Source organism: Hemicordylus capensis, chromosome 1, assembly GCF_027244095.1.
Source record: "Hemicordylus capensis ecotype Gifberg chromosome 1, rHemCap1.1.pri, whole genome shotgun sequence".
Taxonomy (NCBI): Eukaryota; Metazoa; Chordata; class Lepidosauria; order Squamata; family Cordylidae; genus Hemicordylus; species Hemicordylus capensis.
In genome coordinates, this window is record NC_069657.1 from 360,856,734 (window position 1) to 360,872,919 (window position 16,186).

Here is a 16,186-nt window from a genome sequence, read left to right on the forward strand (position 1 = left end):
GGCCTGACAGACAGAATCCAGGTAGTCAAGTAGGTATGTCGTAAGGAAACCAAAGTCCCTCATAGCCTTTTTGGGTATCTTGTGTCACATGTTCAGTTTTCCACTGAACTGGGAATGCAGGGAATTTCTGTGCATATATTATAGATGCCTCTTAGAGTTCTGTTGTGCATGCTGCCATTTCATGCTATAATGCTGAAAATTTAAGTGTTTTGGCATAAGGATCCTTTGTGGCTTGTGTGTGTGTGTATGTAGTGTTATATTCTGCGAGCTGGCTGCTTTTTAGTGGGTTACATATTTATTGTTTGTTTGTTTGTTTATTTATTGTTAAATTTATACCCCGCCTTTCATTAAGAAAATCTCAAGGTGGCTAGAAAATCTCAAGGCGGCCTAGGTAAATATGTTACCTAGTGGGCCTACAATCATGTTTGTAAGAACCTGTTGTATTAAAATTCTAAAAATACTTCATTAATATAACTGCAGCAGTTGGAAGTGCAGCAGTAGTATTTCAAAGAGAATTTTTCAAGTTATATTTTACTGTAACTACCCTTTGCAAAGAGATGAATATTGTATGTCTGGTTGCTATTGCTAGAGAAGATGCTACACAGATCTACACCAGTCTGATTCGTCGTCTTTGGTTTCACATCTGTCAGTGATAGAACTACTATATACTCCTGGACTGATATATGAAAATCAAATAAGAGAACTGTTCTGCCAAACCAACAAGTATTTTATAATTTGCATAACATGATTATAGGTCAATTGAGGCAAGTACTTGTCTCACTTTAACAGCGAAACCAAGGGATGCCATGTTTTCCATCTTATGAATAGGGACCTATGGCTAAGGGAGATTGACTTGCTCAGAGCTACTAGATGAGTCTGTGATTTAGTGGCGGCTTGAACTGAAGTTCTCCATTCAGAGTCCACCACTGAACTTGAAGGCCAAATGAGACATTTCATGTACATAGATTTAACTGTATGTAAATTTAAATACATTTATATAAATGTATATAACTGACTTTCAGAAAAATCAAGCCAATGAGAAGCAGATGGAGGGGGTGCTTAACCCTTCCTTGCTACTTTACTCCACATCATCCTCAGCTATTCTGCCATCAAGGGGTTTTATAAACTTAATGTCTAGTTCAGTCTGCAATGGATTGGACTCATCCATGTCTACAAAAAAGCTGCACCCTGTTCACTAGAGGCTGATGCTGATATAAGCACTGTAACTAAAGTCTAATTTTGAGTTTGGGTTTCACGTTTTGCAGCCTTTTGTGTGGGTATTAGGAATAATTGGACTATAGCTGCAAATACTGTAGGTCTCTAAGTTAAACGGTCTACAGAGAGCCAAGAATTACCGGTTGAGGAAAAATAAGTAGTTACAGAATTTTTAATGTCATTTTTCACTGACATTTCATTGAAGCAAGTGAGGTCCTTCTAAAGAAAGGAATAAGGTCTCATATTTCATAAACCATATTTTTGCATTGGTATGAGTCACTACTAAGTTGCTATTGGTCCTCCTTTTTGTAGCTGAAGACGCTTTTGTAATTTTGCTGCTCTGAGGAACAATTTAATTTCAAGCTGTGAATGTTGAAGACAGGACTTGTCATTTTTGTTTTTCTTCTTGCAGGGATGAAATGTAAAAGCTACGTCATCTGACCCAAACATAGTGTTAACAGCGGACTGCTCATCTCCAATTCTTCAAAGCTTTTTCAAAACCAATATCATTGCAGCTTGTTTTGGACTTTGTTACACTGTTGTCAGCATGGAAAAGTGTGGGTTTTTTATTTTTTTATTTTATTTTGTAGAGGTTTAATGCAAGTTTGATAAATAACTGATGGAAAGTGTAAATTTGGGCAGTGTTTCTTTTCAACATGCCCTTTTCCCACCAGTTTAAAGAATTGAAATGTCTGCAAAACTGCAACTAGACCTGCAGTTTGTTACCTCTTTTAATTTTGGATTTGGAAACTTCTGAACACTTATTTCAGCGCCAGTGTTCCTCCATCAAACTGCTTATCTGCACTTTCTACATGCACTACTACATGCACATGATAAGATTCTTTGTGTTCCGCCATCTTGTAGATGCTACTAAAATGAGATGAAGTTCCTCTTTAAAGCTTTCACGTGGTGTCTTAGACTAGCATGAAGTACATACAATCAACTGCTTTCTTCCCTTTAAAAACCAGACATCGTGTATATAAAATTTGACATCAGAAGTGACAGCTCTTGTTGTATACTTTGCTGTTCAGGAAGGACATAACTGACATAGTTCCCCCCCTTCTTTCCTTATAGAATAATTCAGACACTCATAGTACAGTATTGTTTTCTAGCTGACTTGCAAATTTGATGTACCTGGATTTAATATAACAATACTGTGTAAGCTATGTCCTAATCATTGAACAGTTTATGCAGTACTGCTTTGCCAAATAAAACTGAAAACAAAAAAGGTGTTCCACGTGCTATTTGAATGGGGAAGTTCTTGGGTAGTTGAACAGCTGCTAAAAGAGGAAAGGACTTCTACAGAGAACTCATTTTCAGAAATAAATAAGTGGTCATTTGGTCATTTTTTAATATGGGAAAGGAAATGCTACCTTCATTATTTTTCTGTTGTATGGGAAACTGACGTCAGTTTTTCAGTGCTTCTTTGTGTCTCAGAAGGCAGTTGCCAAAATCTTAGAAACCTCCTGTCCACAAGTGCTATTGTTATAGTCTGCATTATGAGTCTCATAAAAAATAATAATCAGTGGTATCTCCTGGATAGTATCTTTGTCAACAGAGACATCAATTGTCCCTAGCCTATGCATATACAGTTCTGGCAATGTTTCTGCATTCCTGCAAAACTCTGTGGTTGGCAAGACATAGTAATAAATGGGAAATGGGGTTAGGGGAACTGCGATTGCAAAAACACCTAAAAAATCTTTTTAATGCTAAAAAATCACCAAAAATCCCTTAATGTCACCAAGAGGAATTAGCAGATTGAACCTCTGGGAAAAAATTTTAACCCTCAAGCATCACTCAAATGCACTTTAATTCACCAAGAGTCACCTGGAGTCAGCAAGGGTCACCAAAAGGGAAGAACAGATTGGACCTCTGAACTGTGGCAATTTGTGATTGTTTAGCAAAGCACCAAGAGGAAGCTGCCCACTCCAGTTACAAAGTAATGCAGAGCCTTATTGTTGCAGTTAGTGAAGAACAAGCTTGGAGAGTGTAGTGCAGTATAAAATAAATAAGATTTATTTGGTTAAGTACATTTGAGATAGGCAAGACCTATCGTAACTATGAACTACATAGTGAATAGGAGGGGGGGAGAGAGAGATGCTCCCATCTGCTCTCCAAGGAAAAAGGAAGTAGAACTGACTCGCTACAGGAAATTCCTGAGGAGTCCAGGCAGGGGTCATAGAGCAGATGCAAAGCAGGGACAGGTAAGGAGACCCTCACCCCAGTGGTCATTAGGAAAGTTGGTGTGAAAGCTAGATGCACTGGAACTCCATCTCCAACATGAACTGCTCCCAAAATCATTAAAATGACCCCAAACGGTGGGTGGGGAAGATGGCAGCGTAGCAGCAATGCTCTGTCCAGTTATAGTTATTTTTAGCTGCTTTAAAGCAATTTCCGCCCCCACCTTCTTTCTGTTTTTGCCTGTCAAAGGATTTTATCTGAGCTCTTTTTTAATTTTTTCCTACTCTCAGCACTGTGAAGGAGTTGCTGTAATTGTAGATTTGTTTTTTAATCAGTCAACAGGAATTGAAGAGAGCATGGGTGTGAAGAGGAGATCACATATATCTCCACAACAACAATTAAAAGCAAGGGCAGGGAAGCAATTAGAGATTGACCATTTATGGTCGAACAAGGAGCTGGAGAATGCCTCCAAAATCACTAAAATGCTTTGCCAACTGTAGGTACTTGGGTCATGGTTTGCAAGACCGGTTACAATTTCCCACTCGTGGATACTTAAAACTGTGGTTGGTGAGGGATGACTGTATTAAAGAGAGAGCAGCTCCTGAAGCACTCAGTTTCCTTCCTTCAAATTAACTCTTCTAGGCTATCTATCTTTCTTTTATACATATAGCCCATGCTTCCCCATGGCTTAGGTAGGTTACATTGTTAGTTATAATATCCACAATTTTCAGAAGGAATTTGTAAAAGTCTAGTGGTGGTGGGGATACCCAGTGGAAAAAGTGGATAACATGCTAAACAGAACCAAGGAGTGACATTCACGAGAAGCTGTCACCACAACGGTTGGAAAGGAACCAGCGGTTAGGTAGGTGGGGATACTAATGGTGGGGTGCAGCATGAGCACCAAGAAGAGCTAGATAATGCTTCCCGGGAAGGCTACTGTGCAGGCCCATTGCCTATTATTATGAATGCACAATGATCAGGAAAAAGAGTTCCTCAAATCCATAAGCAGAAAAAGCATTAAAAAAAATGACAAGCCAGAGAACTGCATGATAGTGGTCTCTCCTTTCCTAATTTTTTAAAGGAATGTGTGGTAAAGAGGATGCTGATCCTTGCCCTTACCCATGCCCTATCCAGCTTTGTTTGCTTGAGATATTTTTATCTATTCCCAGCTTCAATACCAGGAGTCATTGGGAAATGTAGAAACATGTCTGGAGCAACTGAAAGAGAATAGGGCAGGGGGAGGGGCAAGGATCAGCATCCCTCTCCTACATGTTTCTTTAAGACACCCCTACTCCTCTTCTAGATGTGACGGATGTGGAGACATGAAAAGAACTATGACTGGTGCCACTTTGTCCAGATTGTTTCATCTTGAGACACACATGAACTGACTGATTTTGCAAAAAATAAAACCCAGTATCTATGTACACTAGTTAAGCTGAAAACAAGGATCATGCAAAGTAATAAGAATAAAATAGGTTTATTATCTCATTTTATATAATCAAATGGGGACATTAGCAATTTGGGAGTTTCTAGTAGGATTCAAAATTGCTAGATAAAATAAAGGTATATCAAAAGTTGCATGCCTTTTCTGCATTGATTTGTACATGGGTACTCAGATTGTAACATACTTGCACAGTTGAATAACGAAATCACGTACAATAGCCAAAACATAGAATATATGCTTTACTGTATAATGTTTTTTACAGTTCAGTCATTCACCAAATTCTTTAAATAACTTTATGAGATTTTAATTGGTGTAGTTACTGAAGCCTTAGAACATTACTGTGAGGCTCCAGTTAGCAAGAATCCTTAAAACTTCATGGAAGTAGGCAGTGTTGTATCAATATTGAAGGGAAAGCTCACTGATGGCAGCAGCAGCAACAATGGGATGTGTTGTTAAAATCAGCCTGTTCTACAGCTTATATAGCTGAACAAGGACCAAACAACATGTGAGGCTAAAAGCATCATTGTGCTTCAATCTTTGCTTTAAAAGGTGGGGGGGGGGGCAAATAGCCATAGAGGAGATTGAGATCCACCACAGTATGGGAGAGGCTTTTAAAAAACCCTTTTCCTTGTATGATGATACCAATGAAAAGGGTCTTTCTGAAGCTGCCATAAGGGCCGATAGTACCTTTCTTCCTGGGACAAATAGTAGTTTCGGGGGACTGTTTTAATAAGGACCATGTTGTGAAAGGAGAGTGCTGCTAACCCCTCTCCACCATGCCACAGCCCCATTCTGGATTGGCCCCTCCAGCATCTGATTTTTCTTTTTAAAATGTAAGAAGCACAATTTTGCTTTTAGTATTGTGTAGGGAGTCCTGAGGTGGTAAAATGCCCTGCACCACTTCAGACTGTAGGTGGGGACAACAGTTTTGAATGTTATCTTATGTTTTTAAGAAACCTTGCAAGTAGAGAACTAGCATAGCAGGTGACAATACTTCCCCTGGGTGTGCTAGTTTTTCACTTGCATGGAGCTGTGTGTGTGGAATATTTTTTCTTTAATGGTGTGCACACACTTTACCTGGTACAGTCCGCTCTTACCATCTTAAAGATTTTGATATCTTCTCATGTAGGCAAGGCTATGGAAGCTTAATGCTTTCATTGGATAAATTCAAATTTGTGAATAGTCACTTGGCTGTGGTGAATAAGAACTGCTTCCAGGCAAATAGATAGGGCAAAGTTTGCAAAAGTAGCTGTGAGTGGGTTATTGTTTCCTTTCAGGCTGATATTCCACAAATAACTAACGTGTGTGGGCAAGCAGGTTAGTAAAAATGTTATGGATTACTAATTTCTGTGACCTATTTGTGAGGCAGGGTAAGCCAACTGCTCATAGTATTGAAACTTGCTACAGATACTCCTTTCCCCCCACAATGTTCTGAAAAATACAGGCATGGGAATGAAACAGACTGAATAAGCAGTCAACTTGGGGAAAGAAACAAAGGCTGAAATAACATACACACCTATCAGTGACACTAGCTAGGTCCCAAGCTGTTGCCGTTAAGACCTTCGGTCTCATTTAAAAGCAGCACGATGGAATTGTCACCCCTTGCTGCAAGGACAACAAGAGGAGATAAGTTCTTAGAATGGAGGAGCTACTAAAGCTAGGCCTCTCTGTAGATAAGCAAAGATGAAACATTGGTTTCTGGAGTGGGAGCTGAGATTGCACAGTTGTCCTCTAGATTTTCCAACATAAACTTCTCTACAGTTTTACTGCATAGCACAGCTTGCCAGCACTGAGAAGAACCAAATAACCACACTTGTTTGCTTCCTTCTAATTTCCTTCAGTGGTGGGTCGCTTTCAAGTATACAAGGTCCAATGTGTCCTTCAGTGGGAGTGTAATGTCTGAGGTCCAATGGGTCCTTCAGCAAGGAGGGAGGTCAAATGGTCCTTCCAAATGGCAATAAGCTGCATGATGTGAGAAGATTGCACACAGGTTCCAAGCATGAGTTTACACACCTTCCGCAGGTTTCTGCCCTCCTTCCCAGCATGAATTCACACATTGTTCAGACACCAAGCAAGGTCCTCATGCAGTTTTTGCAGTGCCATCTGCCAGCTAGCTCTTGCTTTATGAGAAGAATCAATTAATACTATTCAGGAAAATAAGGGAAAGCAACAGCTGACTGGCATGTGGCATTGCAGAAATTGCACAAGGAGCCTTGCTCAGCAGCTGAAGAGTAGCTGGAAACCTGCTGGAGAGCGTGTGGAGGATGAGTAAGCTCATGGTTGGAACTTGCACATAAGCATCTCATGTCATGCAGCTTACCGCAGTCTGAAAGGACCCCAAAACTAAACATGTTCTGTTCCCATTGCAACAGTTTCCACACAGGAACCTTATACTTCTATCTCAACCCATACTGAATCTATTGGGGGTATCTTTTAACCACAGGATACTGAATACTTTTAAAAAAAATACTCTTGCTATAAAATAAATGTCATTTGCCCTGTAAGGGCTGATCTTATCAGCCAATAATCAGTAAGTTTTACATGTTAGTTCAGGAATGACTGCACCCGATGAACACAGAAAACTGCCTTGCACCATTGATCCATCTAGTTCAGTATTGTCTACAGTGATTGGCAGCAACCTTCCAGGCTTTCAAGCATTTCTAGCCCTACCTAGCTGGAGATATCAGGTACTGGACACATGAGGCCTTCTGCATCCAAAGCATGTGTTCTACCACTGAGCTACAGCTCTGTCCCAGGTGAGTTTGGTTCTAGTTTCAACATCCTTTCTAACTAGACTCCAATCTGGCTTGCCTGGTTCCCGTTTCAGGTCAATGAACCTTCTCACCAGTAAGAAATGGCTACCTGTTTTTGCGGGGAGGAAACCCGAGCGTGCTTACCTCTCCACAGACAATCTTCACAATGTCCCTGGGTGGGTGGATCGCCCGCCCAGATGAGCACCGGCTGCTGGCGGCAGCTCAGAGAGTCAGGGTGCCGGGATGCACTGCCCCGCACCCCAGAGCTCCAATAATGCAACACACAAGTGTGTGGTGCATTATGGGGATCCCCCTCCCCTGCTAAGTCTGCTAGTGGCTGACAGACGATCTAGAAAATGGGGTTAAGGGAGCACTCACTCCCTTAACCTCATTTTCAAGGGAGGTTCTGTAGGCGGGTTTGCCACTGTGGTGTTAGCAGGATCAGGCATGATCCTGGCAGTTCACACGTGTGCAAAACCAGGCTGGGCTCCCTTAGCCCTGTTTTGCACGTGCATGTAAATAGCCTCTCTGTGTAGGGAGCTACCAGCATCGCCCCCTGAATGCAAGCCATAACCTCCTATAGCATCACATGAACTAGCTCAGGTCATCACCCTAGTGCAGCAGTGTGGATCAGACATGCATTGCCCGCAACAGAGACCATGACGAGAAGCGGTGCTGCAACAGTGTGCGAAGTTACTTCACAAAACAGAAATGGGTGAAGCTAGTGTGTAAGCAGGAGCCGAGGGTAGGTTGCTTACTTGGACTTCTAAAGGCATTTGAGCTGCCACAGAGCAAGCTCCATCGGTGCTACTGTGCACACCTGAGATAGGGCAATTAGGTGCGTTTGTGAGACTGCAACCAATAAGCAGCAAGTATGATAAACTTGCCTCATTGCTAAAGATAGGATGGGATATTCCTAAAGTTCCAGGAGAGGAAGTCACTCTTTCTGCCATTGCAGTTATATACCTCTATTCTACCATGATTTAAAATAAACTTTTTGAAGGTGCTTGCTGCTTTTATATTTTTAAAAAACCATGATTTAAAAAAATGTCAAAACATATTTTTACTAAAAAAAAAAAAAAAATGATGCAAGAGGCACACTTTAAAAAAAAAAAGCTTGAGGAGGGAAGAGAAGTAACCTGAATCCTGCTTTAGAGATACATCCCATTTATGAGGTAATCGGATTCCTCAGATGTAATGGGCCGAGCTTTCTTCAGTTTCTGTCTCACTAAGCGTAGTCGGCAAGCTACCATGAGCAGCAGTAAAGCAGTGATAGCCAACCCTAGAGCAAGGGGAAGCACAGCACCTACACAAAAACAAACCAAAGGAGTAGGAATGAAATAGTGAATGTCAGAATTCCTCAAGGATGTGATAAAGCAAAGTAACAGTTTAAAGCAGTTGTATGCCAGCCCCCACTTGGAAGAATACAGCATCAGCTGTGATGTCCCACATAGTGAACAAACGGTTAACGGGGAAAGCATCTTTGGTCCTCAGAAAGCGGCTCCAAGTCTTGCTGAGGCAGCATTTTGCAGGAGAAAATGGCAGCATTCAGACCTTAAGGATCCTGCCAGCAGGGGTGTAACGAGGGTGGGGCAGGCAGGGCACATGCCCTGGGTGCCATTGCAGGGAGATGCACAGTGCCTGCCATGCCCCACCCCCTGCCCCAACTGCTGTCCAGAGAGGTGCCCCGCCCCCCTGCCCTGTGAGCACTTGCAGTTTATTTCAGGCAGCATTTGCTGCCTCAAAGTGTCTATTCCAGTGTGGTGTAGTGGTTAGAGTGCTGGACTAGGACCAGGGAGACCCGAGTTCAAATCCCCATTCAGCCATGAAAACTAGCTGGGTGACTCTGGGCCAGTCACTTCTCTCTCAGCCTAACCTACTTCACAGGGTTGTTGTGAAAGAGAAACTCAAGTATGAAGTACACCACTCTGGGCTCCTTGGAGGAAGAGCGGGATATAAATGTAATAATAATAACAATAATAGTATTCCCCTTTCTCTCCCTCCAGAGCTCAAGGCCATGCCCCCTTTGCATGTGATGTCAAAGGGGGCATGGCCTCAAGCTCTAAAGAGCCTGAGCAAGCTCTTCGGCGTCATTTCAGGCAGCACTTGATTCTTGAAAGCATCTATTCTTCCTTTCTCTCCCTCTCTGGAATAAACGGCAAGTGCTAGCTGGGGCGGGGGGATGTGGATTGGGCAATCAGGTGTGGATTAGGCAATCAGGTGCTGGTGCAAGCACCTAATGTGTTGGCTTTTCCCATTTATAACCTGCTTTTACTCCAAGAAGCTCAGAGGACTTGCAACAACCCCATGAGAGAGGTTAGGCTGAGAGCTAAGTGGCTGACACAGAGTCACCTGTAAGTTTCATGGCTTGACTAGGGATCAGAACTTGGGTCTCCCCAGCCCTAGTCCAACCTTCTAACCACTACACGCAACCGTTTTCCTCAACCACCCTCCTCCCCCCACCCACCCCGCTCCTCAGTAAATTAAAAGAATTTTTTTTTCAACTGTATCAGTTGATCTGCTACAACATGGATGGGGATACTGACTGTTCATTTGCAAAAAAAAAAATTCAATTTCACCTTCAGTGAAAGAGAAACCATATAATAGTGAACAGAAATCAATATTTCTTTTGAAATTGATGTACTCATGCCTGATAAACATTTACTCTGTACTCATGCCTAATAAATCTTTAACATAGTACAAGCATTTCATCCTCCCACTGAAAGATGGGTGTCAGATGTTTGGACGGAGGGGTGGGGTGGGCGCAACTTCAGTGCTTGCCCTAGGCGCTATTTTCCCTAGATACGTCCCTGTCTGCCAGTTTGCTGTGCATATTTTACATGTATGTTTGCCTCCCATACTCTGGCACATAAAGGTGGCTGGTTGCCCAGTGGAACTGTCTGAACATTGTCTTGCCATTTAGACTTTGTAGCCATATGATTAGATGTCTCTGTCACTTGGTAATCAAAGCAGCATTCACAGTCTGGGCATGCACTTAGATAACATGTAATACAGCTTTCCATACACATATTTTATTTGCAATGATTTCTACCTATGGAAGCATTTTGACAGTATTTCTAATAATGAAAACTGGATCCTACATCTAGGAAGTAAGTGATCACATAAAAGCTACTGCTTAGAGCAGTTAAGCAGCAAACAACATGAGTGTGTTTGTGTGGTGGTGGTGGGGTGTGTGGTTTCTACTGCAGGCCAAGTTCTACTTCCCCACCTTCACTCCTCACACACAGAGCCTCCAAAGTGGGCACTCCCTCCAACTTTGTTGGAGATGCAGCTCCTGATGGCATTGACTCTTAGCACCAGCAACCTTGTTGACCACTAGGGGCATTAGGGGTAGACAGAGCCAATAAGGGCATTCTCTCTCTGACCATGCTTTCTCCACTCTGATTTCGCCTTTGTTAGGCTGATAGTCTCAGGTTTAATTCTCTCACCTGAAAAAGACTTCCTTCTCCTTTCCTCTCTCCTGTTCCTGTATGTAGCTAGCAGCAAGGCATGTAGGCCTTCTCTATCTCCCTGATGGATTTCCTAAATAAACTATTTTATTTAGAACTTTAACTCCATGTCTCCAGACAATATGACCTTACCTGTGCATTTCCGCGGCAGCTGGGGTAGATAAAGAAATCTCCCCTCCAATTAGATAGACCAATGGTCTGACTCAGTATATGGAAGCTTCCTATCTTCCTATGGGCACTTGCCCACCCAGGCTCCCACTTTCTTCTCTCTCTGCTGAAGAAGAACTGCAGGGCATGGTGAAAAACAGCTTTCTTGGGACACCCTTTCTCTTGCTTCTATGAAAATAATATCACACAAACACTCCCCATGCAAAAGAGTGAAAAGCAAACTGTCACTCAGCAAGCAGGCTCTGCCTCTCTCAGGGCCCCAGGGACATTAGTCCCGCCTTGCAAAGTTATAACCATGTGTCGGAGAAGAGGACTGTCAAAAATACGAGCATTTTCACAGCAGGCTCACCGCTAAAACAGGGATCATTTTGACAGAAAGACAAAGTATAAATCAAATAAATAAAATAAAATTACATGTGTTCTTCACTCTTAGACTCCTAGTAATGATTATGGAGAGCCAGTGTGGTATAGTTATTAAAGTGAACATTCAGAATGGGATGACCCTGGGTTTAAACCCACCTCAGCCATGAACCTCACTTGGTGACCTTTGGCCTGTCTCTCTCTCAGCCTAACCTACCTCATAGGGTTGTTGTAAGATAGCTTATACTGAGAGAGAGAGAGAGAGAGAGAGAGAGAGAGAGACTCATGTATGCCACCACCCTCAGCTCTTTGAAGAAGGGATTGGATATAAATAATACAAATAATAAAAATAATTTTACAAACAAAGGAATTCTAAATCATGCTGATGATTTACATCCATCTCTTTAATGGCCAACATTTTCTGCCTCAGGGCCTATTATGTTGGCTTTTAGAAGTATGAGGCAAAATACACTGCTCTGTTTTTCTATACAAAGATAACCTCCATATTTCTTTTTTCATGTGAAGTATTACTTGTGCAGTGAAGTATGAATACTCTGAGGAAATGATGTTTTTTAACTGCAGCAAAACACTGATCTTTTGTAAAATTTAAAATCAGCCTGATGGGCAGGTTCCTTATGAAGCTAGCTGTCTTATCCCAAGTCTTAGTCTAGTATTGTCTCTTTGGACAAGCACCAGCTTTCCAGGGTCTCAGGCAGAAGTCTTTCCCATCACCTGCTAGTTCAACTGAAGAGGCCAGGGATTGATCCTGGGACCTTCTGCATGCCAAGCATGTGATCTACCAGTCATCAATTGCCCATGTACACTAGAAGCCCAGCAGGGGAGGGAAGCAATGCACGGATGTCCACAGAAATATTTTGCCTCCCTCCAAACACAGACACAGTGGGTCCACCAGCCTTCATGCTGATCTTCTGTAGACAAACTAGCAATGAGGAGAGGGGCCAGGCAAAGTAGGATGTCTCCTCCCCTCAGCTCAGGGTCGTTTTCCTAACATGGCATATACTTCTTGGTGTTCACACTTCTGAGGAAGTACATAACAGAACACCAAAATATAGCCTGTCAAATGAGACACAAATAAAAATGAGATGTGTGCACTGTTCCACACTATCTGCTGTCATGGTCTAAGCTATTAACTGCCTGCAATAGACATAGGAAGCTTCCATATACTTAGTCAGACCATTGATCCATCTAGCTCAGTATTGTCTGCCCAGACTGGCAGCGGCTTCTCCAAGGTTGCAGGCAGGAATCTCTCTCAGCTCTATCTTGGAGAAGCCAGGGAGGGAACTTGGAACCTTCTGCTCTTCCCAGAGAGGCTCCATCCCCTAAGAGGAATATTTTAGTGTTCACACTTCTAGTCTCCCATTCATATGCAACCAGGGTGGACCCTGCTTAGCTAAGGGGACAAGTCATGTTTTCTACCACAAGACCAGCTCCCCTCTGAACATAAGATTGGCTACACCAGCACATGGAAGCTAAACCAGAGGCATGTGGACATGCTAGCCCTATCTAGGACATGACAACCCCAAAGCAGCAGTGTCATTCCAGTAATATATGCTGATTAACTGGTGCAAGTGTCTACTGTTAGGCCATTGCCCTAGGCTGTAGATAAAAAAATCCTATTCTATACATTTAGTTTGAATAAAAGCATTCAGTACTCTCTCTCTCAAATCTGACCCTCTAATTAGATGTAAAGGATATGTTTTAGAAATTCAGCATCACAATTACCTGTTTCTGGGACTGGATGGCTCTTTCCAGTTTGAGTGTCCTTTAACATCACAATGTCATTTTCATTGTTATCATCTTTGTCTTTCCCTGAGGTTCTAGAATCTGTAAAAACCAGACAAGAGATAATTGCATCCCATTAACTCAAGAAATAATTTGTATAAAAAATAATTATAGTCTGTAGTCCCTCCAACATTATTTCAATAACCACAGCATGCACACACAGACTTCATTCGCAAAGAAACTTCAACAGGAGCTTCCAGCTGAATTGGAATGCACCAAGCGGTTTAATTCTGTTCAGTCTTGAAGTGCAATAAAGAGTGCCACATTTCATGTGTTAATGACTTAGCAGAGTTAGGCTATTTCATCACCAGTTGTGAATTCATCATCACTAGTGAGTTTATCATCACCAGGAGTGAAATGCCACTATGCTTATCTTATGTACATTTAAGGTGTATATAGAACAGTCACACACAATACAGCCCACATTTCTTAGCTAAGAGAAAATTCTGTTTGAAAATTTAAATAGTTTAAAATTCTTGTCTTTGTTCTTTAGGCCTATGCCAATATCCAGCCACAGCAGAGTATCTGCTGTGTGCTTGTGTGCTTTTTTTTTTTTTTTAAGATTGTGATCCTTTTTGGAACAGGAAACCATCTTATTATTTTTTGATGTAAAATGCTCTGTGAAGTTTTTGCTGAAAAGTGGTATAAAAATATTCTTAATAAAAAAATTACACACACACCTAACTACTGAGGATAACACTTCATGAATCTGTTGAAATGGACTGTAGTCCACAAAAGCTTATGCTACAATTTATGTGTTAGTCTTTAAGGTGCGCAACGTCTATGTTGTTTTTTCCTAGATTCAGAGCTGGCTTCCTTCTTGCTTTTTAATGGAAACGTGAAGCTTACTGTATTCTAGGAATTGGCTACGTACAGGAAGTGGAAGAAATAAGGCAGAATTTCATTTCTTTGCCGCTTTGTACTTGCCCCATTGCTTTTGTACCATGTCACATGTAGATCTACTGTATAACAGAACAAAAATAAACAGCAAGCATGATAAAGTGTAAGGTGCGAGGGCCAGCCACAGCCTTTTCAGGATTAGGCAGCAGGTCGGGAGGGAAAAGTTCTCAAAGGGTGCAGGCTGAGCAGAAGCAAAGCTAAGAAGAGAAGATGGGCAGGTAGACAAGGAGAAAGTGTTGTCTGTTAAGCCCCACCAAGCCATTCCAGGAAGCAGACAACCACCTATTCCTGCTTCTTTTTGCAAGCAGCCATGGACAAAATAGCTGGGGCAAGTTCCTCCTTCTCTTGACATGAAGCTCTGTGGGCTTCAGAGAGCGAGACCTAATGATGTGATGTTGCTCATCCAACACCAGCTTAATGTCACATTTAATGAGTAAAACTGTCTCATGCCAAGTCAGGCCATTGATCCATCTAGCTCCGTATTGTCTCCTCTGATTGGAAGTGGCTCTCAAGGGTTTCAGACAGGGGCCTTTTCCAGCCCTACCTGGAGATGCAAGAGGTTGAACCTAGACCTTCTGAATCCAAACCATGTGCCTCTCCTTCTCAGTTTGTTTTCAGGCAGACCCTCAAGACACACCTGTCTTTGCAGGCTTTTAACTGGAATTAATTTTAATAACCTGTTTTATATATTTTTAATTGTGGTTTGTGGAATTTTAATCTGTTTTAGATTGTGTTTTTGCATTGTGTACAGTGCCTAGAGATGTACATATCAGGCGGTATAAAATGTAATAAATAAATAAATAAATAAATATTAAATAATGCTCTGCCACCGAGCTGCAACCCTTCTCCAAATGCTCTCACTTTGTATTATCTCATTCAGTGCTAACACACAACTCATATTTATATACCGCTTTTCAACAAAAGTTTCCAAAGCGGTTTACACAGAGAAATAATACATACCTAAGATGACTCCCTGTCCCCAAAGGGCTCACAATCTAAAAAGAAACATAAGAAGACACCAGCAACAGTCACTGGAAGTACTGTGCTGGGGGTGGATAAGGCCAGTTACTCTCCCCTTGCTAAATAAAAGAGAATCGCCACGTTAAAAAGTGCCTGTTTGCCCAGTTAGCAGAAACAGAAGTCTGGAGAATATTTTTTTCACTCTGTCCAAAATAGTGGCTAGGAGTCGTGTGCCTCAAGGGCTTCTCACGTCACAGAACTCTGGAAGAGAGAATGAGGCTGGGAGGAAGTTGCTGAGCTGCTCTCCATTCTACAGGGCACCAGTCAGGCTTTGAATGAAGGGATTTATTATTGTTACCAGACTGCTGAGACCAAAGCTCCAACTGGAGGGAAAGAGGACAGCTCCAATTGGTACTTAGTCCTACAAGGCTGAGTTTAAGAAGGGGGCCCATGCCCTGGAACTGAGTACACTACTACACAGATCCACTAGTGTGAGGGAAACCATCCTTGAGAATCTTCAGGCCACTAGAAGGGACAGCCTGGATCAGAGGTGTGATCCAAGTTGCCCTCCCTTCCATGAGGCAGTGGCTGAGGGCTCCAGGAGACAACAAAGGTCTAAATACAGGCTGTGGTAATCCATGTGCAAGCTTTTCAAAACAAAGGCTCTCAGCCTAATCTACCTCACAGGGTTGCTGTGAGGATAAAAATTAGCCATGTACACTGCTCTGAGCTCCTTGGAGGAAGAGCAGGATATAAATGTTAAAAATAGAATAAAAATCTTACTGGGCATTCTTTGCACATAGTCATTTATAACAATGAAGGCTTAAAGAACTGCAGTGCACCACAAACATAAGATTCCAGCAAAGGTAATGGTTTTATAGTACTGCATTGATGCAGTGGCTAATAATACTCCTATATGAACCACTTACATT

The 16,186-nt window shown here is 42.0% G+C and overlaps 2 protein-coding genes across 5 annotated transcripts in view; one reads left to right on the plus strand and one right to left on the minus strand.

Moving 5' to 3' along the window:
- PCMT1 (protein-L-isoaspartate (D-aspartate) O-methyltransferase) overlaps positions 1–2,456 on the plus strand; it is a 44,658-nt gene extending 42,202 nt beyond the window's left edge. The window contains exon 8 of one of the 2 annotated variants that reach the window (XM_053292243.1): positions 1,628–2,456. In XM_053292243.1, coding sequence (XP_053148218.1) covers positions 1,628–1,640 — 13 coding nt within the window. In that variant the 3' untranslated portion in view covers positions 1,641–2,456. The remainder of the gene's footprint in view (positions 1–1,627) is intronic. The other variant, XM_053292249.1, reaches the window with a different exon arrangement.
- A 2,401-nt stretch (positions 2,457–4,857) lies between these two features.
- The window catches only part of LRP11 (LDL receptor related protein 11), a 35,461-nt gene continuing 24,132 nt past the window's right edge, over positions 4,858–16,186 (minus strand). For all 3 annotated transcript variants that reach the window (XM_053292204.1, XM_053292194.1, XM_053292189.1), the window contains 2 exons: positions 13,335–13,436; positions 4,858–8,899 (listed from right to left, as the gene is read on the minus strand). In XM_053292204.1, the coding sequence (XP_053148179.1) occupies positions 8,745–8,899; positions 13,335–13,436 (257 nt within the window). In that variant the 3' untranslated portion in view covers positions 4,858–8,744. The remainder of the gene's footprint in view (positions 8,900–13,334; positions 13,437–16,186) is intronic.